The sequence below is a fragment of the Podarcis bocagei genome, assembly GCF_964188305.1.
Source record: "Podarcis bocagei genome assembly, chromosome: 16".
Classification (NCBI taxonomy): Eukaryota; Metazoa; Chordata; class Lepidosauria; order Squamata; family Lacertidae; genus Podarcis; species Podarcis bocagei.
Window position 1 is genome coordinate 17,049,440 of NC_138142.1, and position 23,182 is coordinate 17,072,621.

The 23,182-nt window shown below is 45.7% G+C and overlaps 1 protein-coding gene across 5 annotated transcripts in view; it reads right to left on the reverse strand.

Moving 5' to 3' along the window:
- SFI1 (SFI1 centrin binding protein) overlaps positions 1–22,955 on the reverse strand; it is a 45,177-nt gene extending 22,222 nt beyond the window's left edge. For 2 of the 5 annotated variants that reach the window (XM_081174699.1, XM_081174696.1), the window contains exons 1-13: positions 20,693–20,725; positions 15,031–15,102; positions 12,622–12,774; positions 12,007–12,078; positions 11,246–11,356; positions 10,011–10,105; positions 8,201–8,318; positions 6,927–7,029; positions 6,292–6,448; positions 4,563–4,724; positions 3,953–4,023; positions 3,268–3,360; positions 1,783–1,880 (exon numbers count right to left, since the gene is read on the reverse strand). In XM_081174699.1, coding sequence (XP_081030825.1) covers positions 1,783–1,880; positions 3,268–3,360; positions 3,953–4,023; positions 4,563–4,724; positions 6,292–6,448; positions 6,927–7,029; positions 8,201–8,318; positions 10,011–10,105; positions 11,246–11,356; positions 12,007–12,078; positions 12,622–12,774; positions 15,031–15,053 — 1,256 coding nt within the window. In that variant the 5' untranslated portion in view covers positions 15,054–15,102; positions 20,693–20,725. The other 3 variants (XM_081174697.1, XM_081174698.1, XM_081174700.1) reach the window with 3 other exon arrangements.
- Between the last annotated feature and the right edge of the window lie 227 nt (positions 22,956–23,182).

A 23,182-nucleotide genomic window follows, 5' to 3' on the forward strand; every position in this document is an offset into this window, starting at 1 on the left:
GATCAACCCAGTAGCTTTCAGGCTGGTGCTCCCGGAGGGTTCCAGGATGCATCCGGTGTTCCACAGGTCGGTGCTCACTCCCTACAGGACACCTCACAGGTTCCAGGAACCAGGAACAGCACCGAGTCCGTCTCAGGAGCGGTCGGAGGTGGGAAGATTGCCACAGCAGGACCCCATCAACGAAGTCATGGAGATTTTGGACTCCAGATGGGGGGAAGACGGAGTGGAATACCTCCTAGCCAGAGAGGGCACCCGGGCTAGTGCTAATAGCTGGGTGCCAGACTACGCTTTGGAGGAACCCCTGCTCAAGGACGAGTTTCATGCCCTTTTCCCACACAGACCCATGCCAGCAGGCTTCTTCGACGACTGGTTGTTCACGCCCACACTTTCCTCCAGCACGTTCCATGGCTTCGACTCGGACGGGGAGCCCGCACAGCGCACACATTCCCCAGAGGGGTCACCGGAGGGTTCGGCGTCCGACACCTCGTATTGGTGGGACGATCGGCCAGAGGAGCAGTGGCGCCGGAGGTGGCTGGAGATGCCAGGTCAAGCGACCGACGCAGAGACTGACATGGACGTGTGCGGGGAGGATCTCGGTTTCGAGCACGGCGGCACTGAAATGGAGGCGGAGCAGCTCACCGTTGACGAACGCGAGGAGGAAGACTCGGAGGTCTTCAGTTGGCGGCCAGCAACGAGGAGCGAACTGTATCCGGCATTCACTCCTGTGATGATGGAGCACCCTGCAACCACCCTTGAAAGTGGGGAGGGGGGAAGGGGGGGCTTCGAGGGGGGGATGGATGTCAGGGGTTCAGAAGCAGAGACGCAGAGAAGGGAGGAGACAGAGAGCGAGGGGGAGGAATACGAAGGAAAGATGAGTGGGGATGACGAACCGAGATCGCCGAGCTTATCCAGTGAGTCCGAGGATTCCCAGAAGGGAGCGCCAGCAGTCAGAGCAAGGGGGGAAAGCAGGGGGACACCCCAGGAAGAAGGGTCCAGAGAGGAATCAGAGAGCAGCAGTTGGAGATCGGGACCCACGTACCCAGACGGGAACAGCGGGGAGAAAGGGGACCAGATATCGGGTTCCGGAGGCTTTCAGAAGGAGGGAGGGCATGAGTCAGGAGTAGTCACGCCCACCTCGGGGAGCGACGAAACGATCAAGAGGAAGGTTGAGAGTTGGGCGCGCGCGCCAAGTTCAAATGTAGCGGAAGCTGGCGCAGTAAGCAGCCCAGAGAGTGAACCAGGTCCCAAAGCCCGCCGCAAGGAGGCGGAAGGGTCAGGGGGGTCCGCGTCAGAAGAGAGTAGGAAAAAGGAGACCCCGGGGGGCAGAAGGACCCAGAGACGGAGGGAAAGGCGCAGGAGGTGGAGCAAGGCTAGGGTATTAAGCTGGTGTGCTAGAGGCGGAGACTCAGACGGGTCTTCGCCGGTCTGACCTAGAAGAAGTAGGGCTGCATATTGCAGTTTGGAAATGGAACCTGTAATCCAATAAAGACTCTTTTAACCTGAACGCTGGCTAACGTGGTCCTATGTGAGCTGGGACTGAGTGGCAGCCCTGACAGAGCTCATTCGTAATAACATGGGCCTGGGGCCTGCCAGCTGTTTTGGACAACAATTCCCATCAGCCCTGGCCAGCATGGCTGCAGGATGCTGGGGTTGATGTGTGTTGCTGTCCAAAACTTCTGGAGGAAACCAGCTTGGGGCCTAGAAGGTTTAAGATATGGGAGCATTCCAGACTTCAAAAAAGAATTGAGCTCTGTTGCTGCCTCAATATAGTTGGATCCTCACCTGTAGTGAGAATGAGCTGACAGTGTCAGGGAGTGGTATCGCTCTTCCTCCTTCTGTTCCAAACGAGACTTCCATCCATTCCAGAACCTGAGCAAGAGCTAAAAGAAAATTGGAAGAGACAGAGTGTGAAGCACCCTAAAGCCTGGTTCCCTTAAAAACAGATAGGCCAACCGAGAGGGTCTTTTTGAAATAAAAACATCAACAGAGCAGCAAAGGGATGTTTGCTTTCAATGCCAAATGATAAATGCAACAGACAATCCTTTTTCTTCCTCTTTATTATTATTGTAGGTAAATGTCATAACATGTGATCATATAAGTTCAAAAAAAGTAAGATACAACTATTATATAAATACCAATAAATTGATTTAAATATACTTCTGAATGCTGTATATAAATAGACAGGGCACAATTTATTTGGACAACAGCACACATGTAGATCAACCTATTTATGGTTGACCTAACTTTTTATGATACCTAACTTTTTGCTACCTGGAAGATTGGTTGTTCCGACACATCACGGCAACTTCCATAACCCTAACTTTTACTTCCCTATCCCTAACATCACCATAATTTCTGAGTCCAGCCCAGTCAGAGTCAGGGACTCCTGTTGGCCTGCACAGGTACACAAAGAAGATCCTTTCATGATGTTGTCACACAGTGGTCCATATGTAAGTAACTGTTCCTAACTTTACACACAAACACACACAGAGTTTTCTATAGCTTGCTACACTGCATCTATCACAGGAACAACTCAGGAACACAAGGTACCCATAGGGCGCACCTAGTTTTTTGGGGGGGAAATAAAGGGGGGGAATTTTTTTCCCCAGGCGCGGGGCTGGGGCGGGGGAAGCCCGAGCTTCCCCCGACCCCAGCCCCCAGAACAGGCTGCTCTCCGCAAGCCGTGGGAGGGCTCCTGCAGCTTGCGCACAGCTACCCGAAGCCCGGGTGCGACTGCTCAGCGCGCCCCAGGCTTGGGATAGAGACAGCTCTCCGCAAGCCGTGGGAGGGTTCCCGCAGCTTGCGCAGAGCTACCCGGAGCCCGGGTGCAACTGCTCAGCGCGCCCCAGGCTTGGGATAGAGACAGCTCTCCACAAGCCGTGGGAGGGCTCCCACGGCTTGCGCAGAGCTACCCGAAGCCCGGGCGCGACTGCTCAGCGCGCCCCAGGCTTCGGGATGCAGGCAGCTCTCCGCAAGCCATGGGAGCCCGGCGGGAACTCCCGCGGGCTCCCAAAGCTTGCGGATAGCTTCCTGAAGCCTGGAGAGCGAGAGGGGTCGGTGCGCACCGACCCCTCTCGCTCTCCAGGCTTCAGCGAAAGCCTGCATTCGCCCCATAGGACGCACACACATTTCCCCTTCATTTTTTGAGGGGGAAAAGTGCGTCCTATAGGGCGAAAAATATGGTAGTTTTCTTGCCAATGTGACCCAGAAGGCACATTAAAGGTTCCGGTTTAGTGTAAATGAAGCAGGGAACACGGTCAAACTCACCATGACTTGGTGCTGCTGATGAGCCAAGTTTATCCTCATTTGCTTGACAGAAGCTTCTGTAACATTCTTCCGCAAGGCACTCAGCCCACAGTGCTGTGAAAAGCAAAAGAGCAGGAAGCACGCTGGAGAAGCCACTCCTACTACAAAGGCAAAGGTGTGTCTTCAATAACCCATCTTATTTACGATTTGTAAAGATCGGCTTCATACAGAAGAGATATGGGGAACTGGCAGCCTCTGACAACAGATTTTGGTATTAAGTGGGACACTGTCTAAGCATAAACCACAGGATATTCTCCTACACAAGCCATATAGAGAGGAACAGTACAACAGCATTGGCCATGGAGCTGTAGTGCAGGGGTGGGAAACCTTGGCCCTCCAGACATTGCTGAACTTCAACTCTCATCAGCCCCAGCAATCATGGCCAATGACCAGGGATGATTGGAGTTGTAGTTCAGCAACAAATGGAGGGCCAAACCAGTTGTAGCGTGTTCATCTCCAGCCCCATCCTTCCTAAAATTATGCTGCAGGAAGCTGAGATTGGCTGTGGCCTCCAGCTGCTTGAATACACACAGTGCTTGCTTGCCACTGTGGAAAGCGGCCCCATGGGAGAATCATCATGGAGGAACCAACTTTTCCTGGTCAGAGGTCATTCCAGAGAGGCCACCAGATATGGCAAACCTCTTACCAGCAGGTGACATCTGTAGTGGCGCTCAGCACGTTCATAGTGCTTAGCTTTTTGGGCACACAACGTCACATCTGTTATTCAGGTTAAGAAAAAAAGTTTGCTTAACCAGCTAGAATAGATCAACCTTTCAGTAGTTTATTACTGACCTGGATAAAAGTTATGGGGAAGAATCTACATCCTGCACCTGTGAATTCCACCAAGTTAATCTGCGTTATCCTAACATTCTTCCCTTTACTTTAAATATATTTTCCAAATGTGTGCCCACTCCTTCCTTTGATTGTTAGCCGAAAGAGAAAATAAGCACCCGGTGATCAACTTCTCTGAATATTTCATCATGGTTTTACACGCATGTCTTCTTAAAGACTGTGACATAGTGGTCCAACTCTGAGCCACGAGGGCTCACAGAATCAAACAGCAGGGCCTTCCCCAGTCTTTGCTCCAGTGCTGCAGACCTGGAACAAACCTATTGGTATACAGAGTCGTTCCTCATGTTCAAAAGGAGTCATTTAAAAACAACAACCCAGAAGTATCATTTTACACATGCACCTCAACTCTTACTACCCATGTCCCCCCTAACCGCTGGAAAGGCCCACAAGGAGAATATGGATACACTGCTTCCATCGTGTGAAAACTCTTCGCAAGGCGACCCTCGCAGCCAGCTGAACAAGGTGCTCCTGGTGGGCATGCAGTTGCTGTCTGTGTTCCCAAGTCAGACGCCACATCGAGAAGCTCTGAAAGAGGACCCGGGTGCGGTTGTGCTGCAAGGCCAGCTCTGGAACAAAAGAGGCAGAAAATGTCCTATCTGTGCTAGGGTCAGGGTCGGGGGTGGTGCATAAGCATTGGGTATTCAAGTGACAGATGTTTTGGCATGAAATAGGAGCTGGAAACTAAAGTAATTTATGGTGCCTGCTTGCAGGCTTCCCACTGGGGCATCTGGCTGGATACTATAAGGATGCTGGACTAGATGGAAATTTGGCCTGATTCAGCTTCAGGGCTTTTATGGTATTTAAATGCGGGATCATGGTATTCTGCATGAAAAGCAAATTAGCATTTGCACAGGAGCAACTGTTCAAGCTTGTAAAGAAAGGTGGAGTGAGGAGAAGTTCTGCCCCCGCCCCCACTGTGGGTGCTGAAGGGGCTGAGCTAGGGGGGCAATGTAGCAGGCCGTTCTAGAGCTCTTGTCCCGGGGTGGCGGCTGGAAGACCAGGACTGCAATTCCTGCAAAGCAGGGGGCTAGACTAGATGACCCTTGGATACTTTCCAATTGTATAATTCTGTGTTTCTGTGATTCTTTAGGAGCACATACACAAAATGTGCTGAATTACTAATGCAAAAAGCAAAATGAAAACAGGACTTTTATATTGTTGATTCGGTGTTCTGTAACAGGAGTAAAAGAGTGGAATTCTGCTTCTAGATTATTTTAGAATTGAATTAGGCGCAGGAATACAAGGGCAGAGGGACTGAGCTCCACCTGTAGTATCTCTAATTCAGGGGTAGGCAACCTAAGGCCCTGGGGCTGGATGTGGCCCAATCGCCTTCTCAATCCGGCCTGTGGACAGTCAGAATCAGTGTGTTTTTACATGAGTAGAATGTGTCCTTTTATTTAAAATGTATCTCTGGGTTATTTGTGGGGCCTGCCTGGTGTTTTTACATGAGCAGAATGTGTGCTTTTATTTAAAATGCATCTCTGAGGATTTGTGGAGCATAGGAATTCGTTCACCCCCCAAAAAAAATATATATACTCCAGCCCACCACATGGTCTGAGGGACGGTGGACCGGCCCACAGCTGGAAAAGGTTGCTGACCCCTGCTCTAATTTCATAGCCTTTCCAGAAATTCAGAGATTCATGCTGAATTCTACTAAAGTCACCTTCCAGCAATTAAGGAAATGGGATCTCCCCTCTCTGTGGAGCTGCTCCCACTGAATAACAGCTTTTCTTGAAATATCCAACTAGAGAGGGGTTTTTTGGCACACAGATGTATTTAGCTCTCAAAGGCATCCAGACATGGTTTTCTACTACGCTCCACCCTTATCAAACAAAGCAATAAAGTAATCACATTTGAAATATTATGCTACACCCTTCTGTACAGGCTTTTAGTGGTCTACTGGATTTATTGGCAGCGGAGATTTTCTGCAGTTCTGGACCAGGCCATCCTATACTGGCAGTGCAATCACCGAGATTCCTGTCTTTGAGCAACAGAAGACGCCTAAGCCCACTTGGAGACAACCAACACCCCAAGGGAAAAACAAAAACTTCTCTCTTAGAAGAAATGCATCACTCTGTGGTGTTGGAAGAGAAATCAACTCTATTTTGTCCCAAAGCACTGTGCGCAACTCACTGTGCTGATGCTCCTTCTCTCTTCGGATTTGCACATAGACATGCCAGGATTTCATGGCCCTCCACATCTCCCTGTGCTGCTCATGCATCACTGCCCTGGCCTCCTCCTTTCTCTCATCTTGGATGCACATATAGCACTCCTTCCATTTGAGCCAGGCCTGACAACAAGGATGAACAGGAAGAGTAAGGGTCCGAAAACAAGGCAGTGAAAGAAGAGGCAAGGCAGATCTTATCTGCAAACGATTCACAGAAATTGCACCCATCATTACAAACAGCAGCAATTAAATAATAATTTTGTTAGCTAATGGGCGAAATTCAGCTGTGTGCTAGTTACACTTGTGCTAGCAAGAATGGCTTGTGCAAGAGAAGGTGAAAAGAGCCAGCATGGTTCACATGGATAGTTGTGCCACAGTTTGCACTAGCTTCTATACTTCTTGTTGCACAACCAGTTCCACAACAAAACCTCTGCTAGCATAACTCTTGAACTGGATTTCATATTGTGCTTTATTATGCTACTACAACAGCCCTTGCACTGGTTGTCAGAGAACACTGAATCTGGGCCTTTGGCCAGTGTTAGTGTGTGCACACAACACAAAGGCACACAGGGTTTAAAGGGTTGATATTCCCAGCACTCACACGAAACTGTAAGCCTTGGGCCCAATGCTGTAGAGCCTGACCATCCATTTCACAAGCTACTTGATTCTGTGACCATCTCTTTCTCCACAACCTCCATGCAAGTCTGTTGAAAATAAAAAGGTTAGGACACACTTTAGACTTTAACTCTGATGAAAACAAAGTGTTTTATGAATGTATGTGCTGGAGAACTATAGAGCCCCATCTGCTTCTTAGAACAGCTTTTGTCAACGTGGTGCTCTCCCAACATCTTTGACTAAAACTCCCATCAGCCCCAGCCACCAAGGTCATGTGATGCTAGGTCTGATGGGAGTTGTAATCCAAAACATTTGAAGGGCATTTGGTTGGTAAGGCTGCCATAGAGATACCCAATGTTTCTGGTCCATTTTTGATCCTTTACATGACATAAACAACTTACCATGCCAACCAACTAACTGAATAACATTCTTTACGTGCAGTGGTACCTCGGGTTACATACGCTTCAGGTTACATACGCTTCAGGTTACATACACTTCAGGTTACAGACTCTGCTAACCCAGAAATAGTACATCGAGTTAAGAACTTTGCTTCAGGATGAGAACAGAAATCGTGCTCCGGCAGCGTGGCGGCAGCAGCAGGTCCCATTAGCTAAAGTGGTGCTTCAGGTTAAGAACAATTTCAAGTTAAGAACAGACCTCCGGAATGAATTAAGTACTTAACCCGAGGTACCACTGTATTACTGTAGTTTTCAAAAACTGTCTTCTTGGAGGTGGGTGAGTTATTGTTTCCTTGGAAATGTATCATCAGCTCTTGTGGCACTAAGTGCTGGTGGCAACATAGAACAACATGAAAAACATTCCTTTTTTATTTTTAAAAAACACAGCAATTAAAAGCAGGAGCACAAACCAGTGTGGTATGGTGGTTAGAGCATTATACTAGGACCTGGAAGACCAAGGTTCAAATTCCCACCCAGGCATGAAGCTCACTGGGTGGTGACCTTGTGCTAGTCACTGCCTCTCAACTTAACCTACCTCACAAAGTTGTTGTGGGGATTAAATAAGAGAAAACGGTGTATGCCACCTTGAGTGTTGAGGTTGAGCGAGTCTGCACTGAAGTGTGGAATTGAAAGCCAACGTGGTATAGTGTTTAGAGTGTCAGACTAAGACTGCCATGAGCTCCAAGGAGAAAAAGGTGAGATATTAATTAATTAATTGTTTCAGGGTTGGAATATGTAGAAAGATGGAAGAGGAGCGTCATGTGCCCCATTAACCCTTGTTTGAACCTGAACCAGTTCTCACCGCAAGGCACTCTTTTCCCTGAACTTGAAGGCCTCCAAGTGCATTCGGCGCTTCATCCGGCGCAATTCCACATAGCTCAGCCAGCGCTGCCACGTCCAAAGAGTTTTCATTTTTGCCGCTGTGAAAAATGTGAAGCCATGGTTTTAATGGCAGGCACGAGTATTTTAAAGTTTCCATATTTTTGTCCGATACACAGAACTTCCCAATCCTTTTTGGCGAATACAGAAAAAGCCTGGCTCCAGGAGAGAAATGTGGCTGGTTAAAAGACTGATGGCAGACTGTTTTCAGACACAAAAGGAACTTCATATCTCATCAGGAGGACTGCAAGGGGAGACCCTAGCAACAAGCAGCTGCAAATAGGGCTACACTGAGGAAAGAGGGAGGATTGGCACCTTAAATGCGTCATAGTTCTGGAACTCACATGAATAGGACTCTGAAGGCCAAATGGAATGTAGTAAGTCCATGATGGGATCTCCAGATTGATTATTTTACTTATTATTTTACTTTTACTTATTAGCATTTCTAAACCAGCCAATACTTAAGTATCTCTTAGCAGTATACAAACATAGCATAAAACTATAAAAAGCAGCATATAAGAAAACAGTAGAACAATCCTTGTTCAACTTCAGGTGCTTGAAAAAGACATTTCTATTTCAGCAGGCATTTTGGAAAAGTTTTTTGTTTTTATACTTAAATTTCATTTATCTTATCTGTCATATGCTTTTAATTTCTATGCACCCAGCTTAGAAACTTTGAGAATTAAAAGGTCTGGAAATAGCACAAACAAACAAGAAATAATATGGTTCCACCAGGGCAAAAAGATGTCTTCCCAAGACATCTGGACCAACTAATACATGATGATGCCTCACATATAGTATTTATGCCTGAAAACAGCTGCTGGAAGTCTTGCTCCACTTTTGATCAGAGCAGCAACACTGGGGGTAGGGAGAGTAATGCTTTGTCCTACCCCCCACTTTCCTTATCTGAAAAGCAGAAGGGTATTTTTTTTCTCCAGTGAAAAAAAAACACATAGGTGCTTGCCTCTCTACACTGGGAGAAACAGCAAAGCATGGGGAGGGTGGGAAAGGAAACTGAAAAGAGGGAGCAATGAGTAAAGATAAGCCAATGCAGTTGCACAATCTTTGGTTCAACTGGGGATACAGAGCACAGGGCTAAAGCTTCTTGAAAAAGACAATTGTAAGGAAAAGATGGGTGGCGCCACTTAGGTGTCATTAAATTAGCAACGCAACTTGCTAGCTAAGCAAAATGTCTGCTAAATTACTGATGCTAATGTAATGTTTATTTAGTAGATATATCAACACAGTTTGCACTGTTGTCCTGTAAGATTAAAGATCCCAGTAGAAATTCATGGATTTCACAACAAGCAAGGTTTTCAGAGAACTATCCAATAATATGCTGGCTGCAACAAAACTCTAAATGCAAAATACATGTTGCTGTTCAGAAATACTGCAGAGCAGATGGAGAACCCCTTGAGCTTTGGCAGAGGCTTCCTTCGATAGCTGGGATTAATTTAACACACAGCAAAATATGCAGAGGAAAGGCTCGATGCTGGGTTCAAGCAGGCTGCCATCTGCACTGGAAGAGCATGGACACAGCAACCCAGGCTCTTCTACTGCAGGGCTGAGGAAACTGTGGTCCTCCAGATGTTGCTTGACTCCATCTCCCAAACAGCCTGAGCCAACCTGGACAAAGTTCAAGGGTGGTGAGAGTTGTAGCCTGACAACAACTGGAGGGCTACAAGTTCCCTACTCCATTCTACATTCTTCCACAACAGATTCTATTCTCTCACCGTGTGAATCTGCAACACAATAAGTCACCTTCTTCTCTCGCTGCAGGAGTACGTAGGACTTCCAGGCCCGAAAGATCAGGTTGTACAGGAAATACCTGGCCAACAAAAGCAAATAAGGGTCAGAACCCAGCCTACCCATTTGCTATACAGATGATTCATTCCAAACTACTATTGAGGAATGCTTTTGCATTGTAATTTTTTGCAACACAGAAAGTAGTCATTTATTTACACAGGTAGCAAAACAGGCTGGGAAACAACCACTTGCTTGCTTGCCTAAGGCAAGTAAGAATCCCCCCCCCAGGCAGAGAAGTTTGTTCCTTTTTTTGTTTAAAAATGACTGTGTACGGGTTATGTGTAGGCAGGCGGCCTAGTAAAAACTTTTGTGGGCTAGTAATTATTGCTGTTGTGCTTGTTATTTATTTCATTTATGAATTGCTTCCCACAAGCCGCCCCAAAGCAATTTGCAATATAGTAACAAATATAAAACAGTTACATATATATAAAAAGTTTAAACTCAATTATAAAAGCAACAGGAGCACATACACACAATCATTTCAAATGCAGGACAGATACCAGTTGGGATAAGGACACTTTGTTGAAAGAGAAGCATATTTCGTAGGTGCCAAAAAGACAATAGAGAGTGTTTCTGATTGATAGTAGCTTTTGTGAATTTATTTGCAATGCAATTATTCACCAAAATATGTTGATGAGTCCATGCTGTATTTGGATGGGTACCTAAAGCCTAGGAACTGGCAAAGCTACATATAGTGCAGTTCCAGAGAGGAATTTTGGTGGCCAAGTGACTGGAATGGAAAGAAACAGCAGGGAATTGCCAGTGCAGGCAGCCTATGAGAAAGTGGTTTGGATGATTATGGAAAATAAATATAAATGTACAGAACTGCAGGACAATTACCTTCAGCTGTACATATCAAGGAAGAAGAAAAGCAGTGATGCAATGCATCCCTGACCCCCTTTTTTGTCCTGTTTGTAATGATCAAACTGAGGATGATTTGGGCTCTAAACTATGGTTAGCGCGAGCCATGGTTTGGACCAATGTGTCTTCCTAGTAAGAGCACAGGAAGAAATGCATGCACTTAGGAAAACTGAACTGAACTGTAGAAACACCAACATGCCTGGCTGCTTGCTGACTAAGATAGCACAGCTTGCTTTTTGACACATTACAACAAACAGGCGATTTCTTTTCTCTGTAGTATTAGAAAGTACATTTAACAGACCTGTAATGGCAGTCAGCCCGGATGGTGAGCTTCCATTCTTTCCAAATAACCCACCATTCTTCCTTCCACCCTCCAAAGGTTTTCCGCAGTATCTTCTGATCATAATAGTGTCTAGAAATGGAAAGTATACAAAAATATAAAATGGAAACATACACGCAATATTAAATCAATTATTGTAAGCTTCTGCCCTTTAATCTGTTCAGTCATCTTTTTTTCCACTTCCAGTTCACAGATTGGACTGCTCTAGTCCTGCTGAAATCAACAACATTTAAGCATGCTGAACTGTGAGCTAAAACATGCCCTTGATCTGTGAACAAGTGATCCTAGAGACAATTATAGTTTCAATAATTCTTATGAGTGATTTTCTTCATTTTGTAATAGCAATAAAAGCCCAAAGAAATAAGTCTCTCCCAAAATATCACAGCACAGCAGGTGACACTGCAAGCAACGAAAGGCTGTGGATTTCAACATCCTGGTGCTCCAGTAATCAACAGGAGGCTGTGATGGTTCAGACACAACAACAAAGCATAGTTTGCAAGTTGCCCCCAAATCAGGATCTGAAACTACAGGCTGAAGCAGATTTGGCCGAACTGTAGTTTCATGTTCCATGTAAAATAACACTCTTGTCTGGGACACTGCTCTGCACAGTTTTAGCAAACTAATCACTTTTTACACATGCACAAGCCATAAGTCCACTTGTGTAGACCAGTTTCACAGAAAAATATTTATCATTTTTAAAGCAAAGAACTTGCTTTGCTTACCTGGCACTAGAAGGGAGGACCCTTCCAAATGCCTTCTTCATCCACAAGTAAAGGAATTTCCTAGCCAGGTGTCTGAAAAACATATCTCTCAGTGCTTTTTAGCATATATTTATTATCTATAAACTTTCAGCCAAAGATGAACAAACAGAAACTTCACACATAAATGCTAATTCCTCCATTTAAGTCCACCACTAAAAAACATCTTTTACATGACATTTTCCCCTCACCCTTCCTCAAAAGTGAGGTTAAAAACTTTCCTTGTTAACAAACTTGTGAATCTGCTGCTGCTTAATGTATCAGTTAGAAGTACAGATATTTGTTTTTGCTGCTGTTCAGAGTTTGGTAAATCTGTGTTTTAATTATCTGATTACTGTTGCTTTTTTACGTTTGCTTTTTAAGTTTAACCTGCTTTGAGCAGCTCCTTTGTGGAAGGGGAAAGTGGAGGTGGGGGAATCTTTTAAATGAAAATTACTTCCCCTGCTTGATTCGACTGATGAAGCCAGATCAACGTTTTAAAATGAATACAATAAAAATATACCTATTGGACACGACTACTTTTCATATTAAGTTAATAAGCCCTACAAATAAGATATAAAACATAAACATGTCTATTACCTGATACGGAGTTCTTTTAATCTCCCACCTCGGTTCCAAGTGTATGTCACACGGTACGAGATCCTGCGATTCCCAATCAGACGCGGAGGAGCGAACTGGCCACCTGAACCTCCTTTATGACAAGGCTGTGTCTGTGTTTTTATAAACTTTGAACTTAAAATAAAGAAAATAAAGAAGATAAGCACTTTTTGCCACTAAGCTTTCAAGTCCCTAGGTAGCTTAAGACTTTCACAAAGCCCAGAAGTAGGATCGAGTGAGCACTCTTCCCTGGGCCCCAGTTCATTCAGAATGATGCTGCATTTGCAACTGGAGAGTGCTGCTGCATTTGTGCTCAGGTCCTGCTTGCTTATGGGCTTCTAGTAAAGGCCCATTTCCTACACTGCACATATTAGACCTCTTGATGTGACAGTATCTGTAGAAGGCCCTTTCCTACAGAGTGCAGTGACCAATAAAGAACATAAGTAGAGCCCTGAAGCTGGATCAGCCAAAGGTCCATTTAGTCTAGCATCCTTTTCTCACAGTGGCCAACCAGATGCCCACTATGGGAAATCCACTAGCAGGACCTCAAAGCAACAGCACCAGATATATAATGGATAAGGTATCGTGGTCACCAGCTGTATGAGGCTTTGTATACCAATACCTGTACTTTGAACTTAGCCCAGTTTCTAATTGGCAGTCAGTTCAAGCCTTTCAGGAATGGTGTAACTTGATGACAACAGTCAATTCCGTGAGCGACCACATTCTTGAACAAGCCTGTCTGAATTTCTGGTTCTAGGGAACATCAAGGGCTTTGGTACAAGAAAGAACATGCTAAGACAGGGAAAATTATAAAAGTAATTGTCTGCAGCCTCCATTTGCCTTAGTATGAAAGAGTATATGTAGCCTAATACATATAGAAAATACTGTTGCTGTTTCTAAAGCTAGAGAGACTAGGAGATAGGCCAGGGCTGCACATTTGACTGGCCAAAAAATAAAATAAAAATGATCAATTGGATGGTCAAACATTGTCAAATAATAGCCAAATATTTTTAAAATAACAGCGTTATTAGAACAACAAAACCACACCATACTTTATCCATATGTCTGAGACATCTGCTAAAATTGTTACAAATAACTATATTATATAGTTATATTGATCAACTGATGATATATGATAGGTCAATTCCTGCGTGCCAGTCCCGAGAAAGCAATGATGTGGATTTTCCAGAATTTTTTTCATACAATTTCTTTTTTAAAAAAACATCCAATGCATATTACACCATCTGGAAAAATTTATGATGCCTAGAAAGTGTTCTAATTTAGAATGCTTCTTGTACTGTACTTGTATTTAGTAAACAAAGCTAAGTGTTGGAACTACTCAGCTTCCCTACTATTATATTTGCAACTGCCATCCATTCATGGTTACTAATGAATTTATAAAACAGAACATTTTTCATGGAGAAAGAAAGCACTGGGAAAATGTCCATGTAGAATTTTCTACCCTACTTCATGACAAGATTATAGGGTTTTCCCCCTAGAGTAAAAAGTGATGTGGAAGAAGGATGTCTGATTGTGGCCTGCAGACTCACCCTCCTTAATGCAGGTTTTGCAGCATTCTGTACTGTTTCAAAACCCACAAAACCTGTTAGTCCAGAAGTGACAGTGGGACACAGTGAGTGCATGCAGCCTGTGGTAGGTGATGTTTCTTTCAACTCCAGCTTCTCTACAACCTAGGTTTATCAAACAACTCTTTTATCAATCACTTAAGACAAGCTCAGACTTGATTACTCTTCCAGAACTAAAAATAAACCTACAAAATCAATCTGCAAAGAAATTATTGAAGAATTAATGGTCAAGAAAAGAGAAGCCAAGCCTCACAGCATTCAGTGGAAAGGAAAAACTGTGGTGTTGTTAAACAATATATTCTAGACCATCAGGCAAAAAAAATATTTTGGTGGTTGAATGAGCACTCTCCTCCAGCAAAGGGAGGTCTGAGAATGCACCACATTTCTCTGTAAATTTACCAGAGATAATGTACTGGGCAGGAAGAAGGCTCCTTCTTGTTGAAGTTCAGCCATGATGTTCAAGGGCCAACTTCAGGACAGTCACTGTCTCTCAGCCTAACTGACCTCACAGGGTTGCTGTGAGGATAAAAGGGGAAGGGGGAGAACTGTATACACCACTTTGAGTTCCTTAGAGGAAAGGTAATAAATGAATAAATAAAGTGAGGGGAAAGTCTGACATCCAGGAATCTGTAGCACAGACAAAAATAATTTGATCACACTACTGTGTGCTTCTTGTGTAATATTACAGCTTCTAGTTCCACTGCAGTGGTAGCAAACTGTTGCCCCCCCCCCCCGAACTATTTAAGCACTAGCAACAACACAGCTGAGTTTTAGGTACAGGCTCTTCTGTTTAAGTGTTTCTTACCTGAATTTAGCCTTCTTTTCCATCACGTTAACAGCCTTCTGTCCTCTACTGTCCAGTCCAGACCACTGTTTTCTGGTAAGAAAAATCCTTTGTCAAAACATAAGGATTGTTTTCTTAAAAATACATGGAAAGTGACCCTGTACAGAGTCAGACCATTGGTCCATCTAGATCAATATTGCATTCACTGACTGGCGGCAGCTCTCCCAGGTTTCAGTCAGGGGACATTCTCGGTTCTACCTGGAGAAACTAGCATCCAGAGACACAGTACCTCTGACACTGGAGGTAGTACGTAAAAAGAGCCCAGCTGCTGAATCAGGCCAAAGGCCCATCTAGTCCAGCATCCTACGAGATGCCCCAATAGGAAAGCTGTGGGAAAATGATTGCTTGTACATGAGAGCATGAGCAAAGTTCTTATTGTTGCAGGGTGATCTCATAGCTAGAAGCATCCTTGGAGCATGAACAGCGCGTGAACAGCTCGTGCTGTCCCATATGATTGGCTAACGTAGCATGGCCTGATCGCTCGCATGGTCTAGTACCGAAGGTCCTTATCTGCTGGCTAGAACAAATTGCTTGGCTTGTATTTTGTATCTTTCCTTGGCTTGTATTTTGTATCTTTCTATTTCACACAATAAAAGCTGTGCTGCATTAGCCCGAGGAGCTGCCATAGCCCTAGGAGCAGCCATATTTCGGAACCTATCTTGGTGTGAGACTGATTTTTCCCTGGATGCCGAGCTGTAACTCGACATTTGGTGCCCCGTGTGAGGCAACTCGACATTTTGGCGCCCCGTGTGAGGCCTGTTTTTCATTATTCAGCACTCACCAACACGTCGTTCATCCACGTAGTGGATCCCTGGTGAGTGCTCCCGTGTGACTGCCTTCGGATTATTCAGCGCTCACCAACACGTCGTTCATCCACGTAGTGGATCCCTGGTGAGTGCTCCCGTGTGATTTCTTTCGGACTTCATGCTGTTTTACAACGTTCAGCTCTCACCTCGCCCCGCAAGGGCTGCAGACGCGTCGTTCATCCACGTAGTGGATCCCTGGTGAGAGCTCCCGTGTGAATGTGATTCTGGACTACGTTACGGACTTATCAGCACTTATCTTCGCCCGGACAGGGCAAAAAGGCGCCTCTCTCTCATCCTCCTACGGATCCCTCGGTAAGTGCTCCCTGCTCTTTTTGCAACTTTGCAATCATGGGAAAGTCTCTCTCTGCACCACAGAAAAAATTTTATAAAGACCTTAAATTCCTTTTGGCCAGTAACAACCTTGCTGTTCGGAAAGCTGACCTTAAGTCCCTTATAATAGCTCTGGACACTCACTGTCCGTGGTTCCCCCAGGACGGAACTTGGGGGTTAGATGATTGGAAAAAAATTGGACATTTCTTTCAAAATCATCCACAAATTGATGTCAAGGTTTTGCATGCCTGGTGTAACGTCTACAAAGCTATGTCGTGTTTAACTCCTTCAAACATTCTTCTGGCTGCTGCGACAGCTTCTTCGCCCGCCCTCCAGGTTCCCGTTTTGCCTGCCTCAAACCTACCTCCTAAACCGCCGGACATTTTCCCTTCGGCTCCTTCTGTCGTCCCTCCCCTGCATTCTCCGCATTCTTCACTTCCTGCACCTCCCGTTACTACTCCTCTCCAAGAATCTTCGCATTCAGCACCCCCCACTCTTCCAACTCCTGCGCCCAAGGCCTCTGGCACCGCTGTTACTACTCCTCTCCAAGAATCTCTCCGTGCCGCTGCCCCATTGTTGGGTTTTGACTGTACAACTCCTAATCTCTTCCCTGTGATTGCTCCTGCCGCGCCAGGGGGAGGCCCAGCCCGGCACGAACAGTTTGATTTGAGATTCATAAAGGAACTGCATTCCTCTGTCAAGGACAATGGTTTACAATCTCCTTACACCCTGGGCTTGTTTGGCACTATTTTTCAACAAAATTTGATACCAGAGGATATTAAGCTGTTGGCTCGCACTGTAATGCAGCCTCATCAAATGATTTTGTTTATACAAGCTTGGCACTGGGCCTGCCAACGTCGTGTTGATGGGATTCGGAATAATCTTAATAATGCTGCATTGGCTAATCATCAGGCTGCTTTGGCTGCTGCCGCTGCTGGTGCCGCCCCACCCCCAGCCCCCGTCATGTTAACCCAAGCTGATGTCCTCGATGGGTTAACGGGAGGAGGCAATTTTCTTACTGCTGCCCAACAGCTAACTCTCGATCCTCAATATTGGGAGGCCACCACGGCTGCCGCTCAAGAGGCTTTGGCCTCTGTCCCTGATGACAAGAATGAGCGCGATGGCCGATGTGGAAGCATCAGACAGGGCCCTGCAAAGCCCTATGGACAATTTGTTGATCGCTTGTATAATACCTTCAAGCGGCAAGTTCAGGACCTGGCAGCACAAGAACTGACTGTACGCCAGCTTGCAAATGAGGACCGTAAGCAAGCACTGCACTCTTTGATGACAACAGCAAATATAGCCATTGCTGATATCCTTAAAGCCTGCCAGTCAGTGGGCACTGCTGGCCACGGCCTGCTAGCCACGGCCTTGTCCTCCTCCGTGTCCCAAAATCCTGCAAAGGCTACAACCTGTTGGATTGACAGTGGCTAAAGAAAAATCCAGCGGATTTTACCCATTACGTACCTGGGACACAAGCTGCCAGCATCTGCAGCCATTCCAGTCACGCCTCAACTACAGTTCCCTGATCATGTTAAACTGGTGGATTTACAACAAATCCTTGGACAGCTGAATTGGATAAAGAGTTATTTGGACCTGCCCACCTCCACTTTGTTTCCACTATTTTCTGCCCTTAAAGGACATAAGGATCCAGCAGACAAGATCACAATCACCTCTGCAATGGAAGAGGACCTTCCACAGCTGTTCCAGTGTTTCCTGGCACGTTGAAAGGCCATCTTCATCCCTACTGCATTGGCCCCCCTTTTCCCTGGGAAGCCACTTCAACCACCAAACATCATTACAGTTTTGCTGCCTCTTGTTTGGGAAGTGAGCCTGGCTTTGAAGGATGCCCTCGCTGGATTGGCATCGCTTGGATTTTACCCCCCCAGATCTCTTCTTTTTTTCTCCTCCCTCAGGAGTCCTGCCTTATGATGTGTTCCCCTGAGCATATACAGAGGGCTGTCTTGGAACTTTTGTGGACTCTTGGCAAGGGAGGGGTGAGGGAATTTTAGTGTGTTCCAGTTGTTTCATTTTTGTGCTTTGGCATGGTTCCCGGACAGAGAGCGGGTTGCAATGTGGTTCTTTAACAGGACCTGTGAATACAATGGGCTCTGTTCTCGACCTTGTTGCAATCTTTTTAGTTACAGCAAGTGGAATATGCTTCGCTAGTGCCTTTAGCTGCTGAGAAAAATGATTTTAAAAAGCTTCTCAAAGCTTTGAACCTTTTTTGGGTGGTGGTATTCTAGCATTCCAATAAATGCTTCATTTAAGATTAGCAATAATATGAAGGACAATCGTATAAGTTTATCACCTGTGCTTTGTTGTTGCAGAAATAGTGTCTTATTGTTTTCGTTTTAATCATAATAGCAAAAAAATATTTAGGTCACTATCCATATTGTAATTGGACATATGAGTACATTAATGGATCTTCTTGTTTTCTTAATGTTACAACCATGAGTGGTAGGCCAAAGGTCTTAATTAATAATGTCACGACCTACATGACCTATGAACAACAAGCCGCGTGTAGAGATTTTTATGTTTGGTTCGACTGGATGAGAAAGAGCAGCAGAACTACATGTTTGCTTCAATCTGATTTATGGTTATTATGTGGCACAAGGGCCTACAAAGAAATCCCCTCTGCCTTTTCTGGTACCTGCACGTTAGGAATAGTAGTACCCTTGGTGTATAAAATAGATAAGCTCCCAGCGGTCCGTTTGCGCAACAGAAGGGAAGTACAATCACCTATTTCTCAATATACAGGGACAACTATTTCTAGGTCTCTTCTGCCTTCTTTAGGTGCAGCCATGAATTACCGTGATTTGCATAAATTGGCAAACTGGACAGAAAATTTGTTCAATTCCACCATTTTGGCTTTAAAAATGATTAACAAAGAAATATCAGAAATAAGAAATGTAGTTCTTCAACATCGTTATGCTTTAGATGTGATCCTTGCTTCTAAAGGTGGAATTTGTGCCTTAATTCATTCTCATTGCTGCATGTATATAACTGATCAATCAACCAATATCTCTGCTACTATTGATCATATGGAACAAATGATAGCCCATAATCCTTTGAATCCACCTGAAGGTTTTGATCCATGGGAGTGGTTGTCTTCTTGGTTACCCAATGGAGTATGGTTAAGAAAAGTATTATTGATTGTAATTGCATGTGTTGCTGGATTCGTCGTGGTGTGTTGTTGCATTCAATGCATACCCTCTTTGATTTCCCAATGCACTGCATGGTGGTACCGACCACGGCCCACCACAGGGGTTACAAGAGGAATTTATGTTGCAAAGTGTAGACGCTTAGGCAATGAAGTGTACGATTTGGACTAATGGTCCCTCTTTTCCTCTAATAATATAAATAAGAAAAGGGGACATGTGGGAAAATGATTGCTTGTACATGAGAGCATGAGCAAAGTTCTTATTGTTGCAGGGTGATCTCATAGCTAGAAGCATCCTTGGAGCATGAACAGCGCGTGAACAGCTCGTGCTGTCCCATATGATTGGCTAACGTAGCATGGCCTGATCGCTCGCATGGTCTAGTACCGAAGGTCCTTATCTGCTGGCTAGAACAAATTGCTTGGCTTGTATTTTGTATCTTTCCTTGGCTTGTATTTTGTATCTTTCTATTTCACACAATAAAAGCTGTGCTGCATTAGCCCGAGGAGCTGCCATAGCCCTAGGAGCAGCCATATTTCGGAACCTATCTTGGTGTGAGACTGATTTTTCCCTGGATGCCGAGCTGTAACTCGACATTAAGCCACAAGCAGAATATAAGCAAAACAACACTCTTCCCACTTGTGATTCTCAGCAGCTGATATTCAGAGGTATGCCACCTTCAACATTGGAAGCGGGGGCATAGGCATCATGGCTAATTGCCATCAATAGCCTTATCTATGAATTTGTCCAACCCTCTTTTAAAGCCATCCAAGTTGGTGGTCATCACTGCCTCCTGAGGGAGGGAGTTCCATTGTTTAACTATGTGCTGCATAAAGAAGGACTTTCTTTTCTATGTCCCAAATCTTCCAGAATTCAGTTTCATTGGATCTGAGTTCTAGTGCCATAAGAGAGGGAGAAAAAACTTTTTTCTTCTATCTGGCTTCTCTATCCCATGCATACTTCTATCATGTTGCCTTGTAATCAACTTTTATCTAAACTAAAAAAAATCCAAATCCTGCAACCATTCTTCATAGGAGAGTCGCTCCATCCTCTTGGAACATTTTCTGTACCTTTTCCAACTCTATTCTTCTTGAGGTGAAGTGACCCCAAGTGTGGTAGCATCATAGACTTGCATAAGGGTCTTTAGATGCTGGAAACTTTATTTTCTTCTCCTTTCCAAATCTCTCCAGCCCAAGGGCCTGAACCCCTCAATTGTAGTCCTGGGCTGCTCAGAAGACGACCCCCCCAATCTCTCCCTCACTGAGATGTTCCAAAGGAAAGCAGAGGATAATCCCTTGTGAGGGGATCCATTGGATAGCAGGATACCTGGTCGGGGTAGCCTGATCTAGGGTTTCGCTTTTGCCAGTGGCGTAGCGTGGGTTGTCAGCACCCGGGGCAAGGCAAGTAATTTGCGCCCCCTAACCCGTGGATTTGCACCCCCTAACCAGTGGATTTGCGCACCCTAACCCTAACCCCCAGATGTTGCGCCCGGCCCCCCCTGCACCCCCCACGCTACGCCACTGGCTTTTGCCACAGCCTACTGCCTCAGAAGCCAACTTTCGGTTTGCAGAGATGTTTTCATTCCCTTGCCTACAAAAAACGAGCGTTAAAAAAGAGATTTCTTCAATCTACTATCTGAAAAGGGCAGAGTCTCTTTCTCCCCTTTCCTCCTCCTGCTACACGTGTAGCAGGCATCTCCACACTTCTCGCTATGCCCGTGTCGGGCAGTCACTGGAAGGGAAGCATCACCGAGAGAAGGGGCTCCCGCCTCTCCTCAGGAAAAAGCGCGGGAAGGCGGCCCGCGGCCTCCTCCTCAGCTAACGTCTTTCCCCAAGGCGGCGGCGGCCGAAGCCTTCCGCCTTGGCTGGGGCACGGCACACGCCCAGTGGTCGCCATGGCGGGCCGGCGGCAGGACAGCTGCCTAGTTACACTTGGGAGGGGTCCTCTGACTTAGAATAACAGGCTTCCGGGGGGGGGGGCGAGGAAGACGGGAACGCGAGGGAGCCTGGAGCCGCACTCAATTGCTCTTCATAGACCCTCAAAACCAACCAACCATCCACACGCACGGAGCAAGTTGACGGGTACCGGGTACCCGAGGCGGGGTTTCTCCAAACATTGCGAGACTTCAACTCCCAGCATCCCTTTCCATTGGCACTGCCCGCTGAGGATGATGGGAGTTGGAGTCCCGCCACATCTGGCTAGCATCTGGTGAGATTACCCTGCCTTTTTGCCCTCCACTTCACGGCGCGCATGGAATGAAAAGTGGAGGGGGCGGTGGGGGGGAATGCACAACCACCCAGCATTTGGTAAACCACGTTTTTCTTTGAGGAGCAGCTGCTTTCAACGGGGCGCGCGCAGTTTAACAGACCCGACTCCCAAGTAATCCTGCTCAGCATTATCTACTTAGAGTAAGTTCCATTGGACGCACTAGGGCTTCTTACTTCTGAGTAAGCGTGCATAGGATTGCATTGTCCTCTGGTTCCATAGGATAATTAATGTGGGCCGGCATTCTTATTTCTCCCACAAATATGCAGGAGAGGGGGGACTCCGGTGATTTATCGCTCATCTTATAATGAGGAACAAACCTTGCAGCCCTAAACACATTCCTTCCCAGAAAATGTGAATTGCACGGAAAGGTACTTTTAAAGCGGAGTATCTTAAGTTTCATGAACAAGAGCCACCTTTATTGCAATTGCGCTTACATAAATATACAGGGGTGGTGATGATTGTGAACAATGGGGCGGAAAAAGGTCTGTCATATGTCAACATGGTGGTTCTATGGACGTTTACTCAATAGTAAGTCTCATTGTGTCCAATGGCAGAAGGGTTTAGCCAGTAAATGTGTTTAGGATTGCAGCCCAAATGATGCAAGAAACAATTAATTGCTCCTTAACACACTTTAAGCACAGCCAGAGCGGTTAAAAGGCGAGTGTGTCATTCTTATAGATGAAATAGAAGTTTTTATCTGCGTTTCTGAAGCCATAGCTAATCCGCATTAACTGATATTCGTTTGTGTCATTACAAAACGCGTTAAAAATTAACGAGAATCAACTGATCGTGCTGCAGTACAATTCGGGATCTCATGACCTGTCTTGTGACATACATCGGGGCTAAATTATTTAATTGAAGCTAATCCATTGCTTTGGATAGCTAAGTATCCCCCCCACCACACAAAAGGCATCTCATAGTTTACAGTGCAATCCTAACCATGCCTACTCAGGAGTAAATCCCACCAAATTAAATGGGGCTTACCAGGTAAATGGGGTTAGGCTTTGCAGCTTAAAGAGGTACGCGTCCGGGAACCATCGCAGTCCTCTCCACCGCTCTGCGCGTCCGAGACTGCAATCCTATTGCACACAATTACTTGGAAGCGAGTCCCTTTATACTTTCAGCGGGGCTTAACTTCTGAAAGAGCACGGACAAGACCACCCTGCAACGCTGCATAGGCTCAATCTCTTGGGCTGCAACCCTATGCGCACTAACCGGGGAGTAAAGCCCTACCAACGCAGTGAAGAGAGCAACACAACCACGCACAGGTGCCATTCAGCGCCTCCTGAGCGGGGACTCCCCAAAGCAGGCAACAATCGATAAGAAAACAAGGCTGTCCGGCCGAAACGCCTGAAGGACCCTTCCATGCCTCTTAACACACTACTCTATCGCCACCTGCCTATTGTGTGCGGGTTTATTTATACAACTATAAATCTCGCCAGAGCTGAGAAATGGGAATTCGAATTTGGAAGTAGCCTGTGAAGTTCCTATACTTTGTTTTGTATTTGTGTTTCCCCGCCCCCCTCACCCGTTTTGGGCAGGCAATCG